Genomic DNA, 26,382 nt, shown 5'->3' with positions numbered 1-26,382 from the left:
CAATCAAATTTTAATCCAATACATGGCCTGTTGAAAGTCTATTCCTTGTGAAAGAGTGCTTGCAATAAGAAACCGAGCTTTTAATGCAATATTTTTCACGTGCATGAGGATCTATTAAGGAATAAACCTGATTCAGATTGTATTTCTGTTATTTAAATTCCAATTGGTTTTTTTCTTCTGAGGTGGAAGAGACAACACAGAGAAAGGAAAGAGAACATTCTATCTATCTGCCCCCTCAAGACTGATTAAAAGTGAAGAGAGAAGGAAGGGAAAGCAAATACTAATGCAGTCGCACCCCAGCAATTGCCTGGGCTAGTAATGTCTTTCCACACCCTGGTGGCCCATGTAGAAGAAATCCTCGTGGTGCAACCACTCCTAAGTGGTTGTATACTTCAGGGTGACGCATGTGTATCAGCATCTTGCATACCTCCTGTAAGAAGACAAAAATAGGGCAGAAAGAGAAAAATAATGCACACAACACAATGCACAGAAGGATAACTTCTGTCTCGCTGATTTTAGTGACTGATATTAAATAAGTAAGTTTGGGTTAAGATCCAGAGAAAAATAATGTATTCACTACAATACATAGAAGAATAAATTCAGTCTCACTCATGTTAATGACTGATATTAAGGAGGTAAGTTTGTGGTAAGATCTATAGCTAGTTTCGCTGGCCTCATCAATCACTGAGAGACAGCTGTTTATCTTGCCTACGATTTGCTGAGCTGCTGTGCAAATCAGTCCTGCTTGGGGTTCACCTCCTTCATTTTGTATATATGTAGTTTCGTTCACTGTGCTCTCTATACCCTAAGGAACACAGTAAGTGTTTAATTAAACTAACCTTCAGAGTTTCATCATTGCCTCCAACATCCTCAAATTTCACTAAAGAGAACTGCAGCTCTGGTCCTTTAGTTCTAACTACAGGAAGAGAATGAGAATAAATTAAGTTATTAGAATCTGGACACAGCACAAGCCAGTGACTGCAAACCTCCACAAGGCTGACACTTATCTTGGGTGAAAGATTTTAAAGAACAGAATTACTTCTTATGCAACTGTTACAGGTTGGAATGTCTTCCCAAAAGTCTCCAGCCAAAAAGTCACCAATTTGAAAGGGCAGAATATCTTTGATCCTAATTACTACCAAACATCCATGTGCATGGAAAGCCACATCAGAAATCATAATTCTCACCTTTCTTCTTACGCAAAACAGATTCTATTTCTTCATCTGCATCTTGAGAGTCCTCTTTTCTTCTTTTTCGTCTTTTACCCTTTGTCTTCTTCCCTTCACTCTCCAGTAAAGAAAGGTCTTTTGATTTCTAGAGGATAAAACACTCAATGAAATGATTAAGTCTTTTTCTACAGACACTTCAAATAGAAAAACAAAATCTGAAGACGTATGGTCTTCATGAAAAGATATGAGAATGTTAAGAGACAAGGTATGATCAATCCTTTCTGTGGTCAAATCATTTTATTACTTTTGCTATGCATTGGTTTACATTGGTCTGGTTTTGGTTCGTTTTTTTGGTAACTAAAGTTCCAGAAAAAAATGCACACACAAACTAGAAAAAGATCTAAGAATAAAAACCTGATTTAACTTACGATTCACCTACATAGTACCGTACAGACTAACAGATTTATTAGGTCATGAACTTCCATGGGTAAGACCTATTTTCTCAGATGATTGGAGAAGTGGGTCTTAACCACAAGAGCTCATGACCTACTAAATTTGTTAGTCTCTAAGGCCGTTTCGACACATGCCACTTTTTCCGAAAGTGGCATGCTAATGAATGGCCCAAAAATGCTAATGGGGCATGGATGTAAATTTCTGGTGCCTTATTAGCATACAGTCACTTGATTTGGAGTCCGGAAGAAGCTCTTCCAGACTCCAAAACAGTGTTTAGAGGTGCAGCCTATGGGGAATGTCCCGGAAGGAAGTCCTCCTTCCAGAAGTCCCTTCTTCCTGAAGCAGAACTTCCTTCCAGGAGATCCCCCAGGGACCATGCCTCTAAATGCAGTTTTGGACTCTGGAAGAGCTTCTTCCGGACTCCAAATCATGTCACTGTATGCTGATGAGGCACCAGAAATTTACATCTGTGTCTCATTAGCATTTTTCAGGCCATTCATTAGCATGCCACTTTCAGAAAAGGTACTACAGGACTGCTTGTTATTTGTTTAGCTACAGACTTACACAGCTACCCCTCTGAGACTATACAGGAATGTTATAAAGGAAAAAGATAGGCTGCAAATTTAAAACAATAATTATTCCAATACAGCTGTGTTTGTGAACACTCTTATTTTCTTGGGGGATGCTATTTTGGAATAGATATTACACAAGACAATTTATTACACAGTAGTTATTCTACACATTTTTCCCCACACAGACAAGTACTGAACTGCATAATTACTGTAAGGCAACAAACACTGTGACTTAATACGGGGGAGGGGGGTGCGTGTAAAAAACATATCCAGTAGAAACAATGTTAATTACCAGTGACACACAGTTTGCACAGCACATAGCACAATGGGATCCTGGTTCATAAGTAGGGCTTCTAGGTCCTTTCATAATACAAACACAAACCACCACCAATATTGTAGGGGATTTTGTGCAAATAATTCAGGGTCACTGCTGTATATGCAAGAAAAATTCAAATGAGCCAATGGTGTAAATGAGTGAGACGAGATCATTAACAAGACGCTTATTGTGTTTTGCTTTAAAACACAATTTTGTGGACACTTTATTCCACAACAATCCCCCTGCTACCTTATTTGCCCTTGTAGGGGCAGACATAAAATGACCATCTTCCACTCAGGTAAGTCAAATTCAAAGCACACTGAGGGGCACACAGACAAAAATTTATAGCTTTCACGGTCACCAAAGAATATGTAATTCTGTCAGAAAGTCATAATAATTTGTTATTAAAGATTATATTTTAGATATATTTTATAATATTTTTCAGGCTTTGTTTGAATACAATACAATAATTTTAATAGGGAATTGAATACTTAAACTTACAAAACAATAAAATTCACATTCACGGTTCATAAAATTTGATTTGTAAAACTTTTGCTCATATATAATTTTAATTTAAATATATATTTAAGTAGTTTTTAACTACTTTTATATGATACTTAACTCGTTCTGTTGAAATAAAACACATATAGACAGTGGTTACTCAAATAGAACAGGCTTCTGTGAAAATCTGAGATCCTTTGTCAGTTTGAGATTTTGTATAAACATAATTATTCATGTGATTGCAAAAGATGGCATATATTGGACACAGATGGATATGTTGATATAAATTAATATAACACATTGTGATTTTATTTGGGAATAAATAAACAAAATATTAAATCACTTTTTGTATTATTTAGCCCTGACAAGCAAATACAACAGTAGCACAAGAACAAAATGTTATAGCATGAAATTTTCAGATTAAAACCTGAAGCATTTCAGTCCCAAGTATTCTTTCCAGACAGCTGACACTGCTTTTATGATACCACTTTTTCAATATTTGGTTTGGTATTTTGAGCTGATATTACTCTATTTACCACTGATAAATGTTCATCACTTAACCTTGACCTTTTGGGTGTTTTATTGGCTTTTATAAGCAAAAACAGTTGTTCACATAGGTACGTGCTACCAAACATTGACAATATTGTTGAAGCAAATTTACAAACTGCAACAAATTGTCTGGGCACATATCTGTAAAAAAAATCAAGAATGCCAACCTCATAATGTTTTTTAAGAAAGAGTCACTCTGAATTTCAGGAAGTTCCACTTGCATATTTCCTTCAACCTTTTGAAAATCATAAGGAAACGGTGCTGTAAACAAGAACTTATTTTCATGTGATTTGAAATCCTGGAATCTCTCCTTGAATTCATGTTGCAGCAGTACAATGTTTGATGCATAAATCACAAAATGTGAACTGGGGTGTTTGCTTTTATGGTCTTGGCATGTAATGAAATGAGTTAAAGCTTCTTTTTTTAACTATATTTTCCAAAGACAAAGTTTGGTCTTAAAAGTTTTTATACTGTCATACATAGTAGTCACTACCTGGCGCTTTCCTTGAAATTTTAAATTCAGGTCACTCAGATGTTTGGTAATGTCAACTAAAAATGATAAATATTGTACCCAGTTGCCATTATTGAGTAAGTCTGTGGCCTGTCCTTTCATTTCAAGGAAAATAATGATTTCTTCTCATACTTTCCAAAAGTTCTCAAACAAGAAAGCCAACAGACCTCAATATAGTATGAAAAGCCTTCACGCTCAATTCCAGGCTTACGTGATAATGATGAAAACTGACGTTGGCTCAAAACACGTGCACAGATAAAGTATATACTTTTTTCATAACTTTGAGCACATGCTCTATGTTTACAACCTTTTGGCACAGCACTTCCTGATGGATTATGCAGTGGATATGGTTAAATTGTATGTTTCTTGGTACTAAGTGTTCTTGTAATCTAGCCACAAAAGAGCTTCTTTTCACAGTCATTGGAAGAGCACCATTGGTCATTACGGAAACCAAATTTGACAAAACAAATTATATTTCTCCAGAAGTACAATCATGCAACTGAAAATGTCTTCACCAGTTGTAATGTCATGCATAGGTAGGAGCTGAAGAAGCTCTACAGTTAAATTGAAATCACCATCCCAACCACACAAGAAGACAGCCAGATGTGCAACACCGCCAGCATCTGTACTTTCGTTGAGAGCAACTGATAATGCTTCAAAAACTGATGATTTCTTTTAACTGATCACTTAAATCACCTGCTGTGTCTTTTATCCTCTCTGCAACTGTGTTCCGTAACAAAGAGATGTCTTTGAACACTTTCACATTTCCAGGACATACAATTTCAGCAACTTTTCACCATGCACTCTTTTATAAATTCATCTTCAGTGAATGGTTTTGAACTTCGTCCTATTAATTCTGATAAAATATAACTAGATTTAAATGCAGCTTCACTGTCTTTGTTAATTTCTGTAAACAAATTTCAACGTCTATTCAACACTGTCTTTAATTCCAGTAACTTATCTTGTCGTAATTTCCCTTTTAATTTATCATACTTTTCTCAGTGGGTTTCATAATACCACTTGATATTATACTCCTTTGGAACACTGATAATTTGAATGCATATTAAGCAGATAATCTTGCCTTTCAGTTCACAACAAAAATAAAAGTTCCTATTTGTCCTGAAAAATGTGGTGCTCATCTTCAATCTTTTGTACACATTTACCACTTTCCGGTTTTGACAGTGACATTGCAAAGGACTTTTTAATGGCACAAAAAGCATAACAATCCACGATGGAAGTCACAAACTGATGGAAGTGTCAAAGAAAACGGCAGGGCACAGCATGTGTTCTGGCAGTGTAGAGCGGGGGGCTGAAATTATACCCATCCTAGTCACGTGCAAGTATGGCTTGGTATGAGATTATGCACTGCAGAGGCACTACTTGCACGCAACTTTAATAACAGCTTACACATGCAGATTGAGAGTATTTTCTTGGAAGATCCTGCAGGCCTATACCTACTTTATAAACAACGTAACCAGGTGGGGCGAACTTAGATGCCTTATAATCATGTAGTTGCGAGCTGCAAAAAAGTTCAATTGGGCCACGTTTGACATGCTTGTTGCACACCCTCCTTTAGCTTTATGTAAGTCAGCCAGCAAAGTGATGACTGAATACACTAATATGCCTTGTACACAACAGAAGATAGATACCTGTAGCACAATACCCCTTTTATGCACTGAACAAGGACAAAGAGGTCCTGGCATGTTCTTAATCCCAAAACTCCTTTATGTTTCCAAAATTAACATCCCCTGGATCTATTTTTGAACACTTTTAATCCTTAAAAAGGTGTTCTGGAGGTCTCAGTGTCACCATAAGGATATTTTAAGATACACTAAGACCACGTTGTCTGAATGCAAGGGTGGAGAACCCAGGTACTGCAGGAAACTGGATTCAGTTTCCACCTTACTTAGCTATGGCACATAGCAAGGCTCAGCCTTCCCCTGACAGCATGACAAGCCAGCTTCTCCCTTCCCTCTTGTTCGCTGCCAGAGAGGGAGAGAAGACCCAAGCTTGTTGGGAGCCAGGTCAAGGAGTTTGAATGTCTCCTTTTCATTGTTTGTTGAGAGTCAAGTCTGAGGTTTTTCTTTTGCTTGTTGGGAGCTACATCAGCGAGTTTTTTGGGGGAGGACTGCTTCTCAATTGTGTGTGACCCCTGACTGACTTTTCTCTAGGTCAACGGACCCTGACTAAAACAATACTCCCCATCCCTGCCTTAAAGGGTCAATGTAACCACATCTCTGCCTGAAGACACTGTACTTACTTTTGTTAAAGGACACCTAAAATTACTACAACTAAAATATTATTTGAAATATATTTCTCTATTTTGCAGCTTGTTTACTTTGTACTGCGTGGCCCTAGAAGCCCATTTACATCAACTGACAGAGCATATTCAACACATTTGTTACAGTATTTGGCTAAACACTGTTTTGTAATACATATGTTGACAAACCTCAGAAAGTGATGTGTGTGTGGGTTAGGTATACAGAATTACACAGGGACGGTATAAATATATTCTACAAAATGTTCTGGAGGCATGCGGTTTTCCACAACGGAATGTACATTTCCCTGTCTGCATGGATCAAGCAAACAGACTAACAAAAAACAGTACAGCTTGATTACAAACAAAGGACAATAAAATTAGATTTGCATCTGAGATAAACAAAGGGATCAAGTCTTCTGAGAAAACAAACTGATCAGAGGATGAAGGGGCTTAGTGCCTGTCCTCCAAAGAAGCACAGAAGGGAAGAGGAACTTTGTCTGGGTTTACTTTTCTAGGAATTAATTTAAAAGGTATTCTGTAATATAAATGGAAAGAATGTGGGGAGGGGTGGATCAGCCTCCTTTGCTTCTGTGAATAGCGGACCATCTGCATGAGAAGGTGGAAATGCTGATAGATTGATATACACGAGAAAGCTGTTTAGGCAAAGACTGTAGTTTTCTAAATTTCAGTTATGGGCACTAGAAAGCCAGTTGGGTTTTTGTAACCGGCTCTCTCTCTTCTTCTCTTCGTAATATCAAACGTAGGTGTTCTGACCCAAAAAGCAATTGCATGGGGATTGCAAGGTTATTATATGGCAGTTGTGGTACTGCTACCCATACTTCTGCACTGCTGCAACTAGCGCTGCCTTCAGAGCTGGGCAGCTGGAAACAGGTGGTTGCTGGCCAGGAATCCAGCTGTGAAGGAAGAGCTAAGCTAGCAGCAGGACAGAAGTAAAGATCATATGTTATTGCATTGCCACCCTCATTTCTTCACTGCTGCCTGTAGACCTGGACTTTTATTTGGCAGTCATCATTCTCACATTACCCAGCTCTGAAAGCAGCAGCACAGAAGTAAAGGCAACATGGGCATGGTATTCCCATCCTTATTTCTGTACTGCAACAATTTCACAGTCTGTGACACATTTTTGCATGGCTATGACTTCGGTAGGGCCCTAGTTATGGTTCTGGATGGCCCTCTGCACTGTTTCCCCTGTCAGTTTCCTCCGTTTGTGTGGAACTTTCACACAGCAACAGGAGAACCATTTAAAAATTTTAAGAAAACACAATTGTAAAACCACAAAAATAGGCCAGGTAATTTGGTTAGGTAATTTGGTTCCAACTAATTTTGGCTAATCTGTTTTTTAAATTAACTAGAGTTCCAGTCTTTTAAACCTGAGCATCTCAAATGAGACTTTTTTTTTTAAAGCCTTTAACACAATACTAATTTGTCTTGTATAAAATACAATCTAGAAGTCACAGAGAGGTAGCCGTGTTAGCCTGTATCTTCACAAAACAAAAAAGAAGTGGGTCTACCTCACTCAACACCTAAAAAATTATTTTGTTAGTGTTTAAAGTGCTAATAATCACTTTTTTGTTTTGTAAATATAATCTAGTACTGTTTGTACCAGAACACTTTTTTGGCAGCTACAATATTTATCAAAAAAATATGGCACCAATCAACTAAGCTAGTCTTTGATCATATCATCTTATATTTACAGAGTGCTTTACAAAATTAGCTACACCTTGCTGCATGAAGCAATCTCTAGGTTGAAACACTGTAGGTGTATGAAAAACATGTTTGCATTGCCCACTAAAAGCTTCAAAGTGTTTTTATACAGAATGTGTACCTTGTGTGCATGAGGAAGAACAAATCTGTTTGCATACTGCATTTCGAAGTATTATGACCAAAGATAAGAAACGTACTAAGCACCTATGTATACACCCAGTTAAGTGGTATCAGATTTAAAAGAAAAATTACCTCAGAAATATGTTTCCTTTCCTCCTCTTCCTCACACAGGTCAATTAAAAAGTTGCTTTCTTGTCTGCCTGGAGTTTTATCAATAAACCAACCACCTTTAGAGATTCTAGTATCAAGTGGGGTTTCAGATGAAAGAGCACTTGTTTTGGGTGCTATCACTTGTGCAGGGGTACTGGTTTCTGTCGACCCATTCTTTGGAGTTGCTGGGCAAGAATCAGGATCTCCTTTCCGGTATAAAGTTAGCAGAGAACTGTTCAGGTGATTTGTGGACTGCAACATTGATGTATTTAAAAGAAATTTGAAAAGAAAAGAGAATGGTTGGAGACATCTCCCTCAATGAGCAAACAGTTTTACTGCACAGTAGCTTCTCTACTCTGCCCTCTCCCCCTTGTCTTTTCTATATTCATCCCCCTCGCCACATTCTGGCCTCATATTTCCCCAGAAAATTATCTCCATTTTACCTCTACAAGGTCTCCAGTTGAGGGCTGCTGGTTGTTGTGTTCATTCTAACAAGCCACCTGTGGTTTGTCAGAACAGGTGCATCAGCCAAGCCATCAACAGGTTAGTAACAAAGGAACAGCACAGCCAGACAGAATGGAGGGGGCACAGCTGCTCAGATACTGATGCAGATATACCTTCTAGGATGCTGACTTTTAAAAAAATGGATAGTACTGAAACATATTTTAAAAAACAAGTCACTCCATAAAGAATCGTATAAATTCTAAACCAAAGTTTGGGCCTTAAACAGATGGCATATACACAGCTATGTTTTAAAACTTTTGCATATTTTAAGTAAAGACTATTTCTACACTGTATATGAGCACTGCTGTGTTTGTTTCACCTGCATTATACCATAAAGATTGAACTACTGACTTACCGAACTTTCCGGGTAATCATCATCTGAGTCGCCTGTGTAGCTTTCCACATCTCTTTAAGAGAAAAGTGAGGAGACAGAAATTATGGCTTCAACATACCATAACAGTACAATAAGACGTCTGCACAACTAACAGAACAAATATTCTCAACTATGAAGATACTCGGCTCTCCATGTTAGGACTAAAATACTACTGTGTTGGGGGAGAGAGGGACAGAGATAGAACTACTCGACTCTTCCGATGGCCCTCTACTACCCATCCTTCAAATTAATAACATTAACTTTCTTAAATCAGGCAAATCATACACATTGTGGGAAGTCAGACAGATTAGGCAGTATACTATACTTCTGTGGATATGATTTATTCTATATAATTAAAAAGTTTCTCTGAATTCTTTAGCCACACTGCCAACACTTCATAGAATTTATTCAAAAGCTACACTCTGGCTGGGTCTACACTTGCCCCCAACTTTGAAGGGGGCATACTAATCAGGGTGAAGGGAAATTACTAATAAAGTGCTGCGGTGAATACACAGCACTTCAATAGGCTAATTCTCCCCAGCAGCAACTTCAAAGTGTCAAACTTTGAAGTGCCCACAGCTACACACATGCTGGCACTTTGCAGTTTGAAACATCAAAGTTGCCACGGGGGAGAATCAGCCTAATGAAGTGTTGCGTATTCACTGTAGCACTTCATTAGTAGTCTCCCATCGCCCTGATTAACATTTCCCCTTTAAAGTTGTGGGGCAAGTGTAGACAAGGCCTCTAGGCTGCTTGCCTTTGAGGAGTCCAGACCTCAAACTTTCAGATTATCCCCGTGCTGTTATTCATAGAAATCAGAATTGCAGGACAATGATCATTGTATCTCTTCCTTCCAATGCTTGCCCTCTAGACTGTCATTACAGATATCTGACTGCACAGGAAAACGCTAGTGTTTAGTAGATTTAATAAAAAAAAAAAAACACACTTCTTGTTTTAGAAGTGGTAAAAGATTTGATTATTGAAATTCAGAAGATCTGGGTATGTTGTACCGCACTAAACATGGCCTATTTTACAAACACTGATTTGAATAGCTATTATAGCCACTAACTGTAAAAAAGAATATATTTTAATTCTGAAGATAAGCCTCTTTTCTTTTTCAGATAGAGTGCAAAATAGTCTCTCTCTACCACATTTGAGGAAGCAGAATGGTCAAGGGGACTGTGAACATAATTCTGACCCAGGAAATGCAAATTCTAATCTCACTTTTGACACCACCTGCCTGCATGCCCTTGGAAAAGTCACTAAAACTCTCCATCTCAGTTTTCTATGTCTAAAATAGCAACAACACCTGAGTGACTCAGAGGAGATGTAAAGATTTAACAAATAGGTCCCAATCCTACAAGCTACCTTATATGCATAAATCCCTTTACCAGTGAGAATCTTCTTGGGAGTCTAGCCTTGTCTCCTTCCTTTCTCCTCCGCCAATACCATTTAATTGATTTAATATTAATCCCAGTGAAAAAGTATAGTCTTTAAGTGAGTTTGCAGGTTAAGCTCAAGCCTATGGGCCTGCTTCACTAGAATGTACCTTAAGTTCAGAATTTCCCCTGGCCCTTTTGATTTTTTTCCAAGCAAAGACCACACTTCTGAGGGTACAAGGGCCTGCCTGTGTGGAACAGCTTGCAGGATCAAGGCCTGCATAATAATATATGTATTTTTTTAACGATACAAAGCACGATGGAAAAGTACTAAGATCATTGTCACAATAGCCTAAAGCAACACATTTTTCAACTTACTCGTCCTCTTCTTGTCTGTGTCTTGCTCTTTTTGCCGCATGTTCATTTTCTAAAGTTGTTAAATCTTCAAATTCTCTTTCATTACTGATTATCCCAAATACTGGGGGGGGGGGGGGGGGGGAGAACAAAAAAACAGAAGAACGTGATGAAAAGATGACAGCAAGTGCTCAGCAACAGTGTAATCAGTACTTCAGGAAGCTTCTTAAACGTACTGGTATTTCTGTCATGACAGTAAGAGACTCACCTTTCTCAACTTGAATTCTAAAAGCATTTCTTTTTCTTCGTCCATATTCTGCACTGAAAAACAATTGCACGTGTTAGGTGCTCACGGAAGCCTTCTTTCATGTAATGTCATTCTCAAAGAACAAACAGGTTTCTTAAGGGCCACAATCCATAAAGTCTTTTCTACAGCTGCATCTAGGAACTAGTCATGTAGAAGAGTGACTTTAGTTAAAGGTATTCCAGGCTTTAAAAAAAAAGATTCAGTACAACTCATATGGCATCATACTACACTCAGTTTCTAGGAAAAATGTTGCAATGTGAATCAGAGTTGTCTCTAGCTAGCGGTCTTCAGAAGGACAGTTAGTGGAGATTATGACCAGCCTCTTCAGCTGAATACATAGAGCAATGAATGGCAATATAAAAGAATCAGACAAGTGGATATTCAACAAAAATATATAATTGGCTTTTTCTTTTAAACAACATACACATAGCCAGGAACTGGACAAGGATGGGGGTCCTTCAGTAATTACTGTGGTGCACTGATTAATTGGGACACGGAATCTTGTGCAACACAGCAACCCTAGCTACAAACAATGTTGTTCCTCCTAAAAGCATTAAGTTCAACCACAGGATTTTTCTTTTCTTTTTGTCATGATAATGAAAAATTCAGCCCCTTTCCATCATTAGCAACAAACGTGCTCTCCCAACTTCATGATGAAGTGGCTGAATTCCCTTCCACTAACAGATCAGAAATATACCAATGCCGCAATAAACAGTGGATAAACATGCAAAAATCTGCATACTTATCCTCCTTCAAATTCTGCTTTAAAATTATTTGCTGTGATGAATAAAAAAACTTGAAAAGTTAGGCAGCTGAAAGAATAGCATCAGCGTTGTCACATTGTTTCCTTGTCCTCCCTGTCTGAGTCCATGCCAATATTTTTGTGCAAAAGACATCTTTCTGTTCTGTGTTTGCACAGCAGTTCATAGAGACCAGCCAGATGATGCAATTGCAAAAAGACAAATATCATATTGGGGTGTATTAACAAGAGTGTTGAACATAGGGTGAAAAAGATAGCAAGTGTGAAAAATCAGGGCAGAGAAAAGTAATAGGGTCCTATCTCAGCCAAAGCCCATAACTTTGGGAGCGTTCTTATAACACAGGGAAATCTGGTCACTCCAATTCTACGTAAGCCATGGGAAGTAATTGTTCTGTTCTACTGGGCACAATGGTGAGACATTATATTCAGCAGAGTAGTCGGTTATGGACATAATACTTTAAGAAAGACAGGAGAGTGTCCAGAGGAGAGCAATGAAAGTGATAAAATGATTAAAAACCTATCCTATGAGGAAAGGTTAAATAAACTGAGAGGTTTAGTTTAAAGAAAAGATCACATAGGTGCTCCCTCAGCCTTCAGATTGATTAAGGGCTGTTTTAAAGAGAATGGCGATAAAGACATAATCAGTTCAGGAAAATACTCAGCTATCAGGAAGAGCTTTCTGTCTATAAGGATAGTGAAGTACTCGAATAGATTACCAAGAGATGTTGTGGAATCCTGTAAATGGAGGTTTTTAAGTGCAGGCTAAACTAACAAATGTCATGGATAATCTAGATACACTTCGCTCTGCCTCAATACAAGGAGATGGAATAGATGACCACTTGAGATCTCTTCTGTAATACACTTCTGTAATTTTACATGATATAGCAAATATGAAAAAGTCATTAGAAATGTCTGTTGAAGAGAACCTTATACCGAAAACAATTTATATAATTTAATTATTTCCAGATCTTAAGAAGCGGGTCTGCCTCACGGAAGGTCATCACCTAATAAATTATTTTGTTAATCTCTAAATTGCTACATAACTGTTTTTTAATTTTGAGAAGATACAGACTATCATGGCTACCTCTCCATGTCTCTGTGACGATTTTGATTATACTTCTTCCTTGATCAGTGCCTTACTAAGCAACTTTCAATCCTATCTTATAATTAAGTGTAATTCACAATTGTTATGACAAATACTGTATTTTTTCCAAACAGACATGCAAATACATATTACTATTTCTACTGTTTATTAAAAACATAATGCAAGGATTACTTTTTGCTCACCTGTAAGTTTTCTGTAAATCAGCAGCTAAAACTGCAATGTCCACATATTTGCCACATTTATTACTGCTAAGGTACTGAAATGCAGAATTTATAGAAATGAGAAAAATGTTAGTCTTTCTGTTGAAGTGACTGACATTCACAAGATATAAAAGTGAAAAACTGAAAAATCATCATATGCTTGAACTTGTTCTGGACAAAGTTATCAGACAGGAAAGTTGATAGGAAACAACTATTTTCACAGCCAATTCACAACATTAACTGCGAAATGTAGTACATTATATTTTGGGGGCCAAACTGACAACTATCATTAACTGGGGCAACTCTTTAGCCTTAAATCAATTAATAGAACAGTGATAATTGATTAACAGAACAATGACTGATTTAATTACAAGCCACACAGAAGTGCTGCAAAAAGCTATGGGAGACACTTTAACCAGCACAGTCTAAGTTATTAACCAGTCAGGAAGCTTTTTGTATCTCTTTACCCAATTAAGCTGTCCACTTGTACTAAGTTATTAACTTACTTGTTGTGAGACAGACTTCAAAATAAATATGCCCCCAGTCATGACTCTTTGGCATAATGTTTCCCACTAATTTAGCTGCTCAACTGCTTAAGTCTGACTACCAACACAATGAAGAAAAATAGTCCTGTAGCCAACACATTGCAGGTGGAAATAAAAATCATGGGTCCCCTTTATGAGTGTGCTAGACTTTCTGTGTGTCTCAGTTCCTAGTCTGTAAGAGGCAGATCATAATTTAATAGCTAATAGGGGTGTTGTAAAGACAAATTTATCTTTGCAAGGTACTCAGAGAAGTCCCCCCAAAAACATGTGAATCTACTGTTACAGCATGACATCCACTATTATGCAAGCAGTTAGTCCGGCCTATTTTCACAATATTCACACCCTCACTTGAGCTAGGTTCATAATTTAAAGGTATCCATCACTGTGGGATCGCAGCTCCCACTAAGGCGGGTAAGAGGCTACCCAGAAGGTGCAGCTCCCAGTGAGTTTCACCCAGAGCCTGGTGCTGGCACTTGCCCTGACAAATAGAACAGCCGCTCCCCTTCCCCAGGAGCTACGGCCTAACAGCCGCCTCCGCCTTTGCCCCCAAGGGGGTGCAGGGCTGCGCGTTGACTGCACTCAAGGCAACCTCTCCAGAGTCTTGCAGCCAGCGCGAGCCAAGGTGGTCCGAACGGCGGGAGGGGGCGGGGCGCTGTGCGCGACCTGCCGCGCCGGGGCCGGGCAGGAGCAGCCCCGGAGGGCAGCGGGGAGAGCGGCACCTGCTTGATTCGCTGCTTCAGACGAGGGTCCGCGAAACTCCCCGCACGGCCCCGCATAGCCCAGCGCCACACGCCTCTAGCCCCAGGAGCAGCAAGGGGACCTGAGCAGGGACTGGCCGGCGCCGCCAGAGCGAGGAAGATCCTCTCTGGATTCTGCGCAGGCACCCGTCTAGGCACCTCAGTCTCCAGCAGACGGTCCCCATTCAAAATAGCCCAACTTTATTAGCAGTCTTTGTGTTAGGAGCAAGCCCTGTATATGCACGCACACACCTCATAGACCTGGAAGGGACCTTAAGAGGTCATCAAGTCCAGTCCCCTGACCTCTCAGCAGGAACAAGCACCATCCCTGACAGAATTTTTTAATCTATTTGCCCCAGCCCCCTAAATAGCCTCTGCAATGATTGAGCTCAGAAAGGTCCGTACCCAGGATACAAATAGTGCTATGTACAGGCGAGGGGGTCTGTGTTACAAGTGTATACTGGGACTGAAAAAATTGTGCTTGGGCCTTGCTTTCAACAGACTGGGTCAGGGGTTTGGGGAGCAGGAGGGAATGAGAACCCCAGCTGGGGTTGTGGGCTCTAGGATGGGGCCAAGGACTAGGGACTGGGGTGCTAGAGAGGGCTCAGAGCTGGAACAAAGGGATGGGGTGCAAGATGCTGTGAGGACTTCAGCTAAGGGTGCAGACTCTGGGGTGGAACCAGGAAGGAATAGTTTGGGATGAGGATAGGGCTCAGGGCTAGGTAGGGGGTTGAGTGGGGGAAAGGTGGGTGATGAGTTTGAGATACGGGAGGTGCTCTGGATTAGGGCTGAGAAGTTCTGAATGCAGGGAGGGGCTCAGTGTTGGGACAGGATGTTGACATGCAGGAGGAGTTGTGAGGTCCAGAATTCACTTTCCTAAGGTGGCTCCTGGAAAATGACCAGAAAGATTCTGTGATTCCTAGGTGGTAGGCCATAGAGGCTCCACACACTCCTGCCTGCAGGCAGCACCCATGCAATTTCCATTAGTTGCAGTTTCTGCTCAGTCAATGGGAGCTGCTCAGCTGATTCTTGCAGTAGGGGCATCACACAAAGGCTCCTTGCCCCACTGTACACTTAGGAGTTTCAGGAACTTGCTGTCCGCTTCTTCTGATCCACGTGAAGCCCTGGTAGATACTCAGCCTGCCTTAACCCTGCTGCACCACCAACCAGACTTTGAAGAGCATGGGTTGTGGTGCTGATTATAGCTGCCATGATCCCTTGTCAATCCAGCATTCAGGCTCAAAATTAGACCCCCTGGCAATCCTATCTAGAGCACACAGTTCAGACATTGACAACTCCCCCATCTGTTACCCCCTGGGCTTTAACACAATGTTGTCTTGCCTGCCTTGCATATACTGCAGGTAGTACTATAAGTTTCTGTTTCTCTAGTTGTAAATTATATTCCTGAAATAACTATGTGCATGCATAACCCATTTAGTAATGCAGTAACAGCTTTAACCTTTCAGACTCAAGAACTCGGAAATAGACTGACATGTGGTTATTGCAATCGACCATGCAAATCCAATATTGGATGGATAAGTCACAAAAGAAGCTGTAGACTCAATCACTGCCCATAGATCCTCACAGCTGCTGCTAACCACCATCTCTCAAGACAAAAGGGGCCGTATATAAGAACTTTAACTTTAGGACTATCCTAACTTTCCTGGGTTTTGTTTTATTAATGTTACCATCATTAAATGTTAAAGTTATGATTTTAAATCCTATGCTATTGTGTTTTCTCCTGGCAGGAGGAAGTGGATGGGTTTGGATTGCTGGACAGGATTCCAGAGTAGGACTGGGGGAGATGTGCTGCTGGGATTGTATTCTGTGGAAGGTTATCCTAGCCGTATGACTCCAGGGTCCCAGCCCTTTCCAGCAATGCCATACAAAGTGAAACTAATATATGTCATCCCAAAGCACGGGTCAGGCCCCCCCCTTCCAGCCAGCTACCACTTCGCTACTGCCTTCAGCAGTACCGGGGGGGGAGAAAACTACATTTCCCGGCTTGCCTCGCGGGTGAGCTTTCGTAGGAGCGGGCATTTACAGTTGGGGACGGTGGGCGGGGTAAGAGGAAGAGAGCCGGAAACGGTAGTGTACGGTGGCCGGGAAGCAGGGTGGTGCTTGGTGGCATGGAGTCCGTTGTATTCATCTTCTCGCTCATTGATTGCTGTGCTCTGATCTTCCTCTCCGTGTATTTCGTATCCTTCGGTGAAGGGGCCGGGCCGGGCCGGGGTGGGGCGGTAGCGGGGCTGTGAGGCTGTAACTCGAGGGAGTGGGGCTTTGCGAAAGTTAGGGGGTGCGTCCCCCACCCCGAGCGGGAAGAAAGCCGGTGGGGTGAGGATGGTGGAGGGGAGTATCCCGGGGCAAGGGGAGGAGAAGGGTTCAGAACACTCCCAAGGGTGGCGTGATGTCAAGGCCTGGTGATGGGCAGGGGATTGCGAACTGAGTCCCTTCTTGTTCCGCGGTGATATGTTCAATCCCAAAGGCCTGATTTCATTGACATGCTGTTTTAAAAGAAAAACACGTTTGTGGGTGTTAGGATTTGTCAAATCCTGTTTTGTCAAAATTTTATTTGGGGCCTAAGTTTCCTCTCTGCTATTGCTAGTGCTTCTCTTAATTGGGTGAACGTATGATGGGAAGTCACACTTGTGAATTTTTTCAGTATGTTTGGGATTGTTTTTCTGGTAATTTACATAGGCTCTTTTAAAACGCACATTTTTGGCTCCCTGATGATCCTCTATTTTTGCTGGAGGATGAAGAACAATCGGTTAAGGATTTTTTTTTTTTAAATCTACAATAAATATGGAGGTTCTTTTGTCATAAACAGAGCTCTGTTCAGATTTCATTATGATGCAACAAGTCTGGCATAACTGTTTAATGGTAATTAATGAAAGTGCATAAGATTCTGGTTGTTACTATTGGCTGACTATGCCAGTGTCCTACCTGGGTTTTGACTTGAATGCTGATCTCAACACAGTTGTCTCCCCAGATACATGAGCATTCAAAATACCTGTGATTTTTTTTTTTTGAGGCATTAGTTTCTTCTGAAACTGCCTGGGTAAAAAGGAGGCTAAAGAATGTTTTTAGGACTCAAAAAGGTTGTTACATAAAAACGTTTCTGTAAAAGAAATATGTTAAAACATGGTTCAGCAATGAAAACTTGCAGACACCAGTCCTTTGATTGAACTTTTGCATTTAATTGTAATATAGTATATTGATTACACTCATAGTCTAGATAAGGAGAAGCACATTGTGCTGCTTCTACATAATTCATGTTATACTGATTGGTTTGGTTTTGATGTGGGATTTGGGTGGGGAGAAGAGGTGTGCAAAAGAGCTTTTAAATCTCAAGAACGTCTAACATTTTGAGAAATATTTGTCATCTAGTGTTCTTTGGATTCTAGGGATATCTTATTCTGTTGCAAATGTATTCTTGCTGTTAGTGTGCCATTAGTTCCTGGCTGAATTACCTTTGTAATTTTTCTTACACACAGTGCCTCTAGTTGTTCTTGTTTATTGTTTTATGACATTGTTAGGATACAAAGGGCACTGGGTCTTTATCAAAATCTCTTTTCTTGCTTCATCATGACACAAAAAAATGGCCTTAAGTGTTTTGTTTCCAAGATAAACCAAAAAGCCTTTTAAAACATCTGGAGAGCTGAACTATGAGATCATCATTTGGGGAGGAATGGGGTAAATCTCGCTCTCTCTTCTTTCCTTCAAGGAGAATTTTTGTGACTAAAAATTCCTTTTCTCTTCTGGAATCAGTATTTTGTGATAAAAGCCCACTTGTTCACCCAGTGAACTTGGAGTATCCTGATATTGCTAATAATTATTTTAAAGGCAGAACTAATGTTTTTAAACCTTTCAAGTGACTTCATATGTAGTAAACAAAAAGGTGCACTTTTTCTCTTTGCAAATTAGCTTTAATATTCTAATATTAAAAGCACCTCGTGGCATTTGCATTTCTGTGGCATTTGCACTGGGGATCTCAAAGCACTCATAAATGTCAACATTATATAACTTACAGTGGCCCTGTCTGATAGTAATATCAGTGTGTTAAGAAATACAGTATTTCCAGCTGTAAGTATCTGAGCCTAGTAAATGGCTAAATTCTATTGATATCTGAGGGACCACTTGTGTAAACAAGGGTTGTAGCTCAAGACACAGCAGTGGAAACTATTTTGGGAAATAAGATGCTCTGGAGTTTCCTAATCTACGTTCAGTGTGTTGAAGCACTTGGCCCCCAATCATTGGTAAAAAACCGTTGTGAGGTCACTTGTGTGCTGACACCATGGTGTTCCACATCATTTCCTCACGTGTGATGTAGTAGAGAATAAAGTAAGACAATAAATATAATTTACCTTACAGCATACTGTCACAGTTGCATTTAACAGAAACGACCTTGAAAAGCGTCCCAGTTAAATGACTCCTCTTTCTGACAGGAAAGGTGTGCCCAATTAGTTTGATAGTTAAAATTCAGCTTTGAACTACTGCATGACAAAAATTGTTCCTTATTTTCAGCTTCAGATAATTACACTATCTGATTTGGAATGTGACTATATTAATGCAAGGTCTTGCTGCTCAAAACTAAATAAAGTAAGAAATCTTCTGTTGCATTTAATTTGATAAAACTCAGTATATCCTGTATGGAGACAATAGGGAGTGCTTTGTACCTGAGAATAGCAGAGGGGATTATTTTTATTTTTTCCATACCTTTCCCACATTCTTTTTTCATCTTATATACCTTTTCCTTTTTTTTCTTTTTTCATACCTTTCCCACATTCTCATTCCTAGAATGAACATCGCAGATGACCAGCAGTCTGAACTGTGAGGCAGACCAATAAATTGGCTGTATGTCTGCATTTTAGACAGCCTGGTCTTAGAATCTGTAAATTCTCTACCTCTGTCCTTGACCATGAGAATGACCTTAGTCTGTCTGGCTGTGACATGGTTTTGTGACCTTTCTATAGCTTTTTAGTTTCTTTATTGGAAATTAGCTATAATTTCTGGCCTTTTTTTGACTGGAGAAGTTCTTGGACCTTGTCTATGTCAGAAATTGGATAATTTCAACTACATTGGTTCCTAATCCGATATAGTTGATCCATTCCTCTTGTGCAGACATACATACTTTGATTTGAGTGGTATAAGATAAGGTGAGGCAAAATTCCAGGGGTGGTGGGTTTTGTTTTTTTTTTTTTTTTTTGAGGAGGGAGATTTAACATATTAAGATTTATTTTTCATCTTTTTCAGTTTTTATTTTTAAACTTTCAGTTTCATGGTGAGGCTCCAGCTTACTCCCTACATGGCCATGGGGCGGATGATTGCAGGGGGACCTCACTATAAAAATCTGTGGTTCCCAGAGCGATGGATCCCTGTGGATGCTAGGGCAGGGGGAGCTGGAGGTCATTTATAAATCTCAAATTATTTAAATTGAATCCTCCTGATTAAGATTCCCAACTATAGATAAATCATATAAGGCACTCTTAAATAAAAGCGTCCACTGAAGAAAGTTGTTGCAACCCAGCTAAATCAATTTCCAAGCCATTGGCACTGTTTCTATGTGGCCCAGGCCTGAGAAAGCTCTTATCTTGACTTGCCTGGTCACTTATCTTATTTTGGTTGGTTTTACATTGTTGATGTCTTTGCTGCAACAACTTAGATTTGCTGCCTATTATCTCACCCCTTTATACTGTCATTCTGAAAAAAAGTTGTGATTTGCAGAAAGACTGGGTCAAATTGAACAAGCACCCAGGAGTGGCTAATTGCACTGTGGCCACTGCGGGGGCGGGGGAGGAGTGCAGGGGAGGGAGAGAGATTAATTTGTTAAATTCTCTGGGTTTTGAGATGGCCCCCATATCTGTACATATACTACATAGTTGAGTGAACTGAAATGAAGAAAACATCTTCTGCACTGCAGAAGAAGCCAGGGATGTCAAAAGCTAGGCTGGCACTTCCGATAAACTTTGCTTCAGTGTGCTTAATCACTGACTTCCACCAGTTCAGTACTTTAATTTAAAAAAAAAAAAAAAACAACTTTGCAATAAGCATGAAATATCTATTCACCTATTTTTTATTTAATATAGTTTCCATAAATTTATAGTAAATTTAGGCCTTCATATAATTTGTCATCATTGTAAATTTAATTTTGAATACATTATAAAAATATTCGATTCTAAATAAATAATCTAGTAATTCAAACTTTTAATCAGTTTTATCGACTCTATGCACACATTTAAGTTTTGACATCCTTAAATAAATGGTTGATTCTTGTCAAAGGTACTTTCTACAAATGTTGACGTTTCTGTAATTTTTTTTTCTTTTTTTTGCAGTGGGTGGTCCCAGAATTGATTGGCCATACTGTTGTCACTGTATTAATGCTTATTTCATTGCACTGGTTCATTTTCCTCCTCAATTTGCCAGTAGCAACCTGGAATATATATAGGTAAGTGCACAGGATTTTATCTTCTTGTCCTCCTTGAGAATTCATTACTTCAAAATTTTAAAAAACAGGAAGTCCTGTGGCACCTTATAGACTAACAGATTTTTTGGAGCATAAGATGTCATGGACAAATGCCTACTTCATCAGATTTGCCCACAAAAGCTTACACTCCAAAAAATCTTTGTTTTTGTAGATACAGACTAACAGAGGTACCCCTCTGGTACTATTCAAAATGTTAGTTTGAGGAAAAACCCTATGTTGTGCTGGTACATTGAGACTGTATAATGTATATCCATGAATTGTTAATTCACTATAGGTGTTTTTGAAACTATTCACAGATCTGACTTTTTTAAAGTTTCCTGTGTAGACTAAAAAGACAGACAATTGGCCTCTCCACCCCTGCTAGCTGAAATTGCAGCAAAGTTTGAGAGCTTGACGTGCTACAGTCTGCCTTCTTGTGTAACACTTAAAGTGACAAAGTACCTTGATATTGTGAGTCAGCCTTGTTTTCAAGGATTTAATGGCTTGAGCATTTTGAAAATTGTCTCACGTTAATGGGGGTGAAGTACTTAAAGTGTAGGTGCCAAGATTTGTTTTCTCTTGTTGGTCTGATCATGTGTACCTTGCCCACATTTGTCAGCTTCCCTTCTTTCAGGTTTCATTCCTCACTTTGAAATCTCACCAAGAGACGGTGTAAAGACTGTTCACATACTGCTGTAACTATGTGAATGTAGGATGAAAATGCTGTCATGGATTTTTGTTGTACTGATATACAACTTACAGGAATAAGCTTCATTGCTATTGGTATTTTTAGGTTAAATACATGCCCATGCAAGGAGGTTGTATTGCTTTAACTCTTGATTTCTAATCCAGTATTGTTTATAGCAATTCAAAGGTTGTGTATACATGAGGACCTATATATTACACTTGACTGTGGCTCTTCCCTTCTCTCGGACTGTGTCCAAACTGTTCGTTGCTTCCTTTACCTCCATTGTCTACTCAATTACTGTGCCATCTGTGATGCCTTGTGTGTCCTGAATGGCCTCCTATTTTGTGTATCAAATTCTGTCTTCCCATCCCTCTCTTTTTTGTAAAAAAAATGCCTACAGTAGAAAGCCCTCCCTCAGTTTTGGGTGGTCTGTGTTGGTATTGCTATATTTTTCACTTGGGGACACCTTAGGATAGGGGGCTCTTTGTCTCACACTTGTTCTGTTGCCTCACAGAGAAAGCACATAAGCAAGATTCTTGCAAATCACCTTTAACTTTCCTCCCGAGCTACCTATAAGAGTTTGTGTGTCTGAAAGACGAAGTGCTTGTCATTTAGCTGTGTAATATTGTTTCACTCAGAGAAGCAATTCCACATCTTCATAAAAGTCAGAGTAATTATGCTTGTGAATTGTGTAAGGACAATACATACACCTCACAGCAAAGTGCCAGTCAGTCCATAGGCTCTTTGAGTTTGAGTAGCATGAGTCCCTAACTCAGAGGTTCTCTAACTCAGGGGTGGGCAAAGTGCAGCCCACTAAGCCACCAGATCTGGCTTGTGCCCAACAGGAGCCTTGGACAGGCTGCCTCATTCCCATGTTGCTCAAAGCGGCTGGCTGCAGGGCCATCTGCTCTGAGTGCTGCTGTGAGCCTTGGGGGAAGGAGGAAGGCTTCATGCGCAGCACAATCTCGCAGCTCCCATTGGCCAGCTTCCAGTTCAGCTGTTTTAAATCAGCCTTGGGAAATTTTCTAGTTTTTACTAGGCAATGAATAACATTTAAAATGGCTTTTCTGCTCTTAAACAAATGAAATGTCCGCTCCAGAAGACACACAGGGGATTCAGCTAATGCGTGCCTAAGAAGTGGGAAGCCAGCAGTTCCATGTCAGGTTCTGAGTGGGAGTGGCAGCATGAACCCAGCTGCTGCATTAGAATTGCAGAAACTGAAGACAGAGTATATATTTCTACCACCTCATTGCCATGAGCAAGATTGTTCCCTAGAGATTATTTATTTCTTTGTTTCAGTGCTCTGGGTACTGTGTTTCCTTTCAACTCTTTTGGACCAGCATAGATGACTATTTTTGAACTTTCTGGCATAGCCAGTCTCATGTCATCCATTACCTGCTGCACTGCACTTTTACAGTAGGTGGGCCTTTGTCATCATATACAACATAGGGCCAAATTCTCCTCCCAAATGCTTGTTCTTGACTCGAACTGAGATAATATCCAAGGGACGAACTTGGTCAAAAATGTCACCTAGTCAGAAGCAACAAGTCTAACAGGCCTTCCCAGCATTGTTCTCACCTGCTTGGCCACTAAAGCACTGCTACCCTCTTTCCCCCAGATAGTGGATTAAATTATGATTGCATAACAAAGAAATATAAAACCTAGAATTTCTCACCTTGTAATAAAAATTGGGTCAATTGCTTCTCATTCCTGCCTGCCCTCTGATTTGATCAGTTACAAAAACATGGCATTTATTTCTAGACATTTTTATTACACTGTGGTATCAGAGCCCTCCATATATTAGCAGGTGTGTTTTCACACTCCAAGAGGAAGGGAAGTATAATGCTCATTTTAGAGATGGGGAACTGAAGTACAGAGATTATTTTGTCTTGTGCAAGGTCACACAAGATGTTTGTAGCAGAGGTGGGACTAGAATTCAGATTTACTGCTTAACCAGGAGAACATAGTTCCTAGGGCTAGCTGTAGCTGGTTTTGTAGCAGGAGAGGCTAACTGTGTTCAGAAGCCTAACAAAACCACTAGCGTGTTAAGTTCAACTGTCTTCATGTTAACAAATCTCCTCACACTTTTGGGAGCTTCCTCCATAAATCCTTTCCCAACTCCTATTGTCCAACTCATATTTATGAATGCAGTTAGATGACATGGAATACCCTGAAATTTCAGAACAGATGTTTTGTACTGAATTAGAAAATAACACTTAAAATGGGAAGTATGTTTGTTTTTCCTTCTCTGCATGTTTCAGTAAGGTTTCTGAATATCAAAAGTAAAACTGTGATTATTTTGTTTTATCTTTTTCAGGTTTGTTATGGTGCCAAGTGGAAATATGGGTGTTTTTGACCCCACAGAGATCCATAACAGAGGACAATTGAAATCGCATATGAAGGAAGCCATGATTAAGCTAGGCTTTCATCTGCTTTGTTTCTTTATGTACCTTTACAGGTTAGTCTTAAATCTTATGCAGCATAGGAACAAAGGCATTGTTATACATACCAATATTTCAGTTGGGCCCAGGTTAAACAGGCTCTCAAGAGTTCCCTTGATCAGTTGTTAATTTTTTCTGTAAATATAACTGGGTATCCCCGTGTTCAGAAATTATAAGCAAGTCTGACAAAGTAGGATGTTGATTTAATTTGGGGAATCAGCACATCTTGCACCAGATTCTAACTCCGTCATCTCCTAGATTAGGAAGGAAAGAGGGGATTCCAAACGTCATATTTCTAATGTGGGAGTGGGAAAGCTGCGCTCTTGAAAACAAATGCACACAAACTCTTTACATGACTTGATGCATCATGAATGAGCAGCAAAGCATACAAACTCATTTGTTGTGTACTTCAAATTTAAAGGAACGTAAATAATGCCAGGATGAGGGTCAGTGTGGTGGTGCTTTACTCCTTACCTATTATTGGTAGCACTTTAGCTTTTAGAAACATTTTAATAATCTGGCTTTAATTTTAGTCATATCCAGCATATTTCCTCTGGACCTGTCTCTTCAGTTTAGTGGCAACTGCATAGAGTAGTTTCATATCTGCCCAGTAGGAGTTTCTGCCTTGTGGGTGGTTACAATGAAATGTATTTATTCCTTCCGCCCCCTGCCCCTCCCCCCATCTGTTAATCTCAAATTTTACAGAAACTCTATAAAACATCAATGCGAGGCCTAAACCTCCCTGAACATTACTTTAAATGATGCTATCGTTCCATGCATTGAGAAGGATTGGTAGAAACTACAGGGGCAGATCTTTTAAGATACAGACCTCATCCCATGTGTTAGCACATTTTTAACCCTTGCGTATCTTGGAAATCTGGGCAAAATATTTTAGTGTAGAATCTATTGCCAGCATCATGCAGGGTGCTAAGTGGATTTAACTCACAGAATAAAAAGTGATGATTATCTATCCAATAAAGCACCTAGTTGGAGTCCAAAGTTATTTTAATAGATATGCCTGAGGCACCCTTTACCAGAGGATTGGCCAAGTTACAACTTGATGAGTTCTGTGATGTAGCCATTTGCTCACTTCAAGATGGACCATGGCATACTAGGATTACAGTCTGCAATCTTGCCTTCATAATAAAGATGACGATGGTAGTGATCTCTGTTCTGCTTAAGGAACTGTATCCCTCTGATTAAAGCTGTAGGTGGTCCTGTATTTGCATATGCTCCACTAATACACTGATCGCCTCTTTTGTCTTACCACAGTATGATCTTGGCTTTGATAAATGACTGAAGTTGAAAAGAAACTTACTAGTTGCCAAATTCTGAACCATCCAAATCACTCCAATGAACAGTTTGGAGCCGGAGACACTATCGACCATACCTAGAATGGTGTTGTCATGCAGTATATTTTTTCCTCTTTGAACAAAAATATTTTGCTGTATTTTTAACATAAACTATTTTAAAAGCCATGACATTGAGTTCCTGTAGCAGTTGATTGTTTGCGTGATGTGGAAAGTCTGTTAGGTGAAGGGTTTTATATGGTACTGATCATGTAGCACAGCAACTTGCACTCTAAAGAAAAAACCAGCCTGGTTTCACAGGTATCTGCTCTTACCTAGGGTAAGGACCCAGTATCAACAATTATTCTGGTTTATGCTCTAGTGTAAAACTTATCTGTACCAACATAAAAGAAAGAAGAGTTATGATTATCTTTCCCTTTAGTCTCTATGTAATACATTGAGATACAAATGGAGACTCATGCAGAAATAATTAACATGTTGCAGCAAAGGATAGGGAGACTGGCAGAAGCTAAATGGGTTGTCAGATCCAGCCTGCAGTACCATCTACTGTAAATGCAAATGTACACCTAAGAAAGGGAAGGGTTATTCATAGCTGAAGAGAAACAGGATGCAGAAAGTTTATCATCACTGCCAGGTCCTGACCTATACAAATAATTCTAACTTCTCCCAGCATTTGTCAGGTGATTACCTGCATGAAAAGCTGTGACTTCTAATTTGCAGACAAAAGGCTAGCTAACATACTCTCACATTGCTCTAACTTTCTACTTTCTCATGAAGTTTAATGCCACAGCAGTATCTGTGACTTCTGCTGTATCACATTAAAGATTCCCAGGGTACTGTCCTTCAAGGCAGGAAAACTGAAATAGTTCAGTAGAACAGGTGTGGAAAAA

At 39.7% G+C, this 26,382-nt stretch overlaps 2 protein-coding genes across 4 annotated transcripts in view; one reads left to right on the top strand and one right to left on the bottom strand.

Moving 5' to 3' along the window:
- Nucleotides 1-14,701, bottom strand: part of NVL (nuclear VCP like) — an 89,722-nt gene extending 75,021 nt beyond the window's left edge. The window contains exons 1-9 of one of the 2 annotated variants that reach the window (XM_074989898.1): nt 14,573-14,701; nt 13,291-13,364; nt 11,205-11,257; nt 10,961-11,060; nt 9,186-9,237; nt 8,309-8,578; nt 1,188-1,314; nt 840-916; nt 296-430 (exon numbers count right to left, since the gene is read on the bottom strand). In XM_074989898.1, coding sequence (XP_074845999.1) covers nt 296-430; nt 840-916; nt 1,188-1,314; nt 8,309-8,578; nt 9,186-9,237; nt 10,961-11,060; nt 11,205-11,257; nt 13,291-13,364; nt 14,573-14,629 — 945 coding nt within the window. In that variant the 5' untranslated portion in view covers nt 14,630-14,701. Of the gene's footprint in view, nt 1-295; nt 431-839; nt 917-1,187; nt 1,315-8,308; nt 8,579-9,185; nt 9,238-10,960; nt 11,061-11,204; nt 11,258-13,290; nt 13,365-14,201; nt 14,284-14,572 lie in introns of those variants that run through there. The other variant, XM_074989899.1, reaches the window with a different exon arrangement.
- A 1,969-nt stretch (nt 14,702-16,670) lies between these two features.
- On the top strand, nt 16,671-25,663 carry CNIH4 (cornichon family member 4). 2 transcript variants are annotated; one of them, XM_074988594.1, is made up of 5 exons: nt 16,671-16,788; nt 19,121-19,189; nt 20,923-21,035; nt 24,059-24,199; nt 25,455-25,663. In XM_074988594.1, exons 1-5 carry the CDS (start codon nt 16,720-16,722, stop codon nt 25,480-25,482), a joined length of 420 nt encoding a protein of 139 aa, XP_074844695.1. In that variant the 5' UTR covers nt 16,671-16,719; the 3' UTR covers nt 25,483-25,663. The 2 variants fall into 2 exon arrangements, with proteins under 2 accessions (XP_074844695.1, XP_074844696.1); XM_074988595.1 differs by lacking the exons at nt 16,671-16,788; nt 19,121-19,189 and adding an exon at nt 18,246-18,283.
- The last annotated feature ends 719 nt before the right edge of the window (nt 25,664-26,382 follow it).

The sequence above is a fragment of the Carettochelys insculpta genome, chromosome 3 (assembly GCF_033958435.1).
Source record: "Carettochelys insculpta isolate YL-2023 chromosome 3, ASM3395843v1, whole genome shotgun sequence".
NCBI classification, from domain to species: Eukaryota; Metazoa; Chordata; order Testudines; family Carettochelyidae; genus Carettochelys; species Carettochelys insculpta.
The sequence above is the reverse complement of the archived record's forward strand: the minus strand, read 5'-3'. Positions and strand labels throughout refer to the sequence as shown.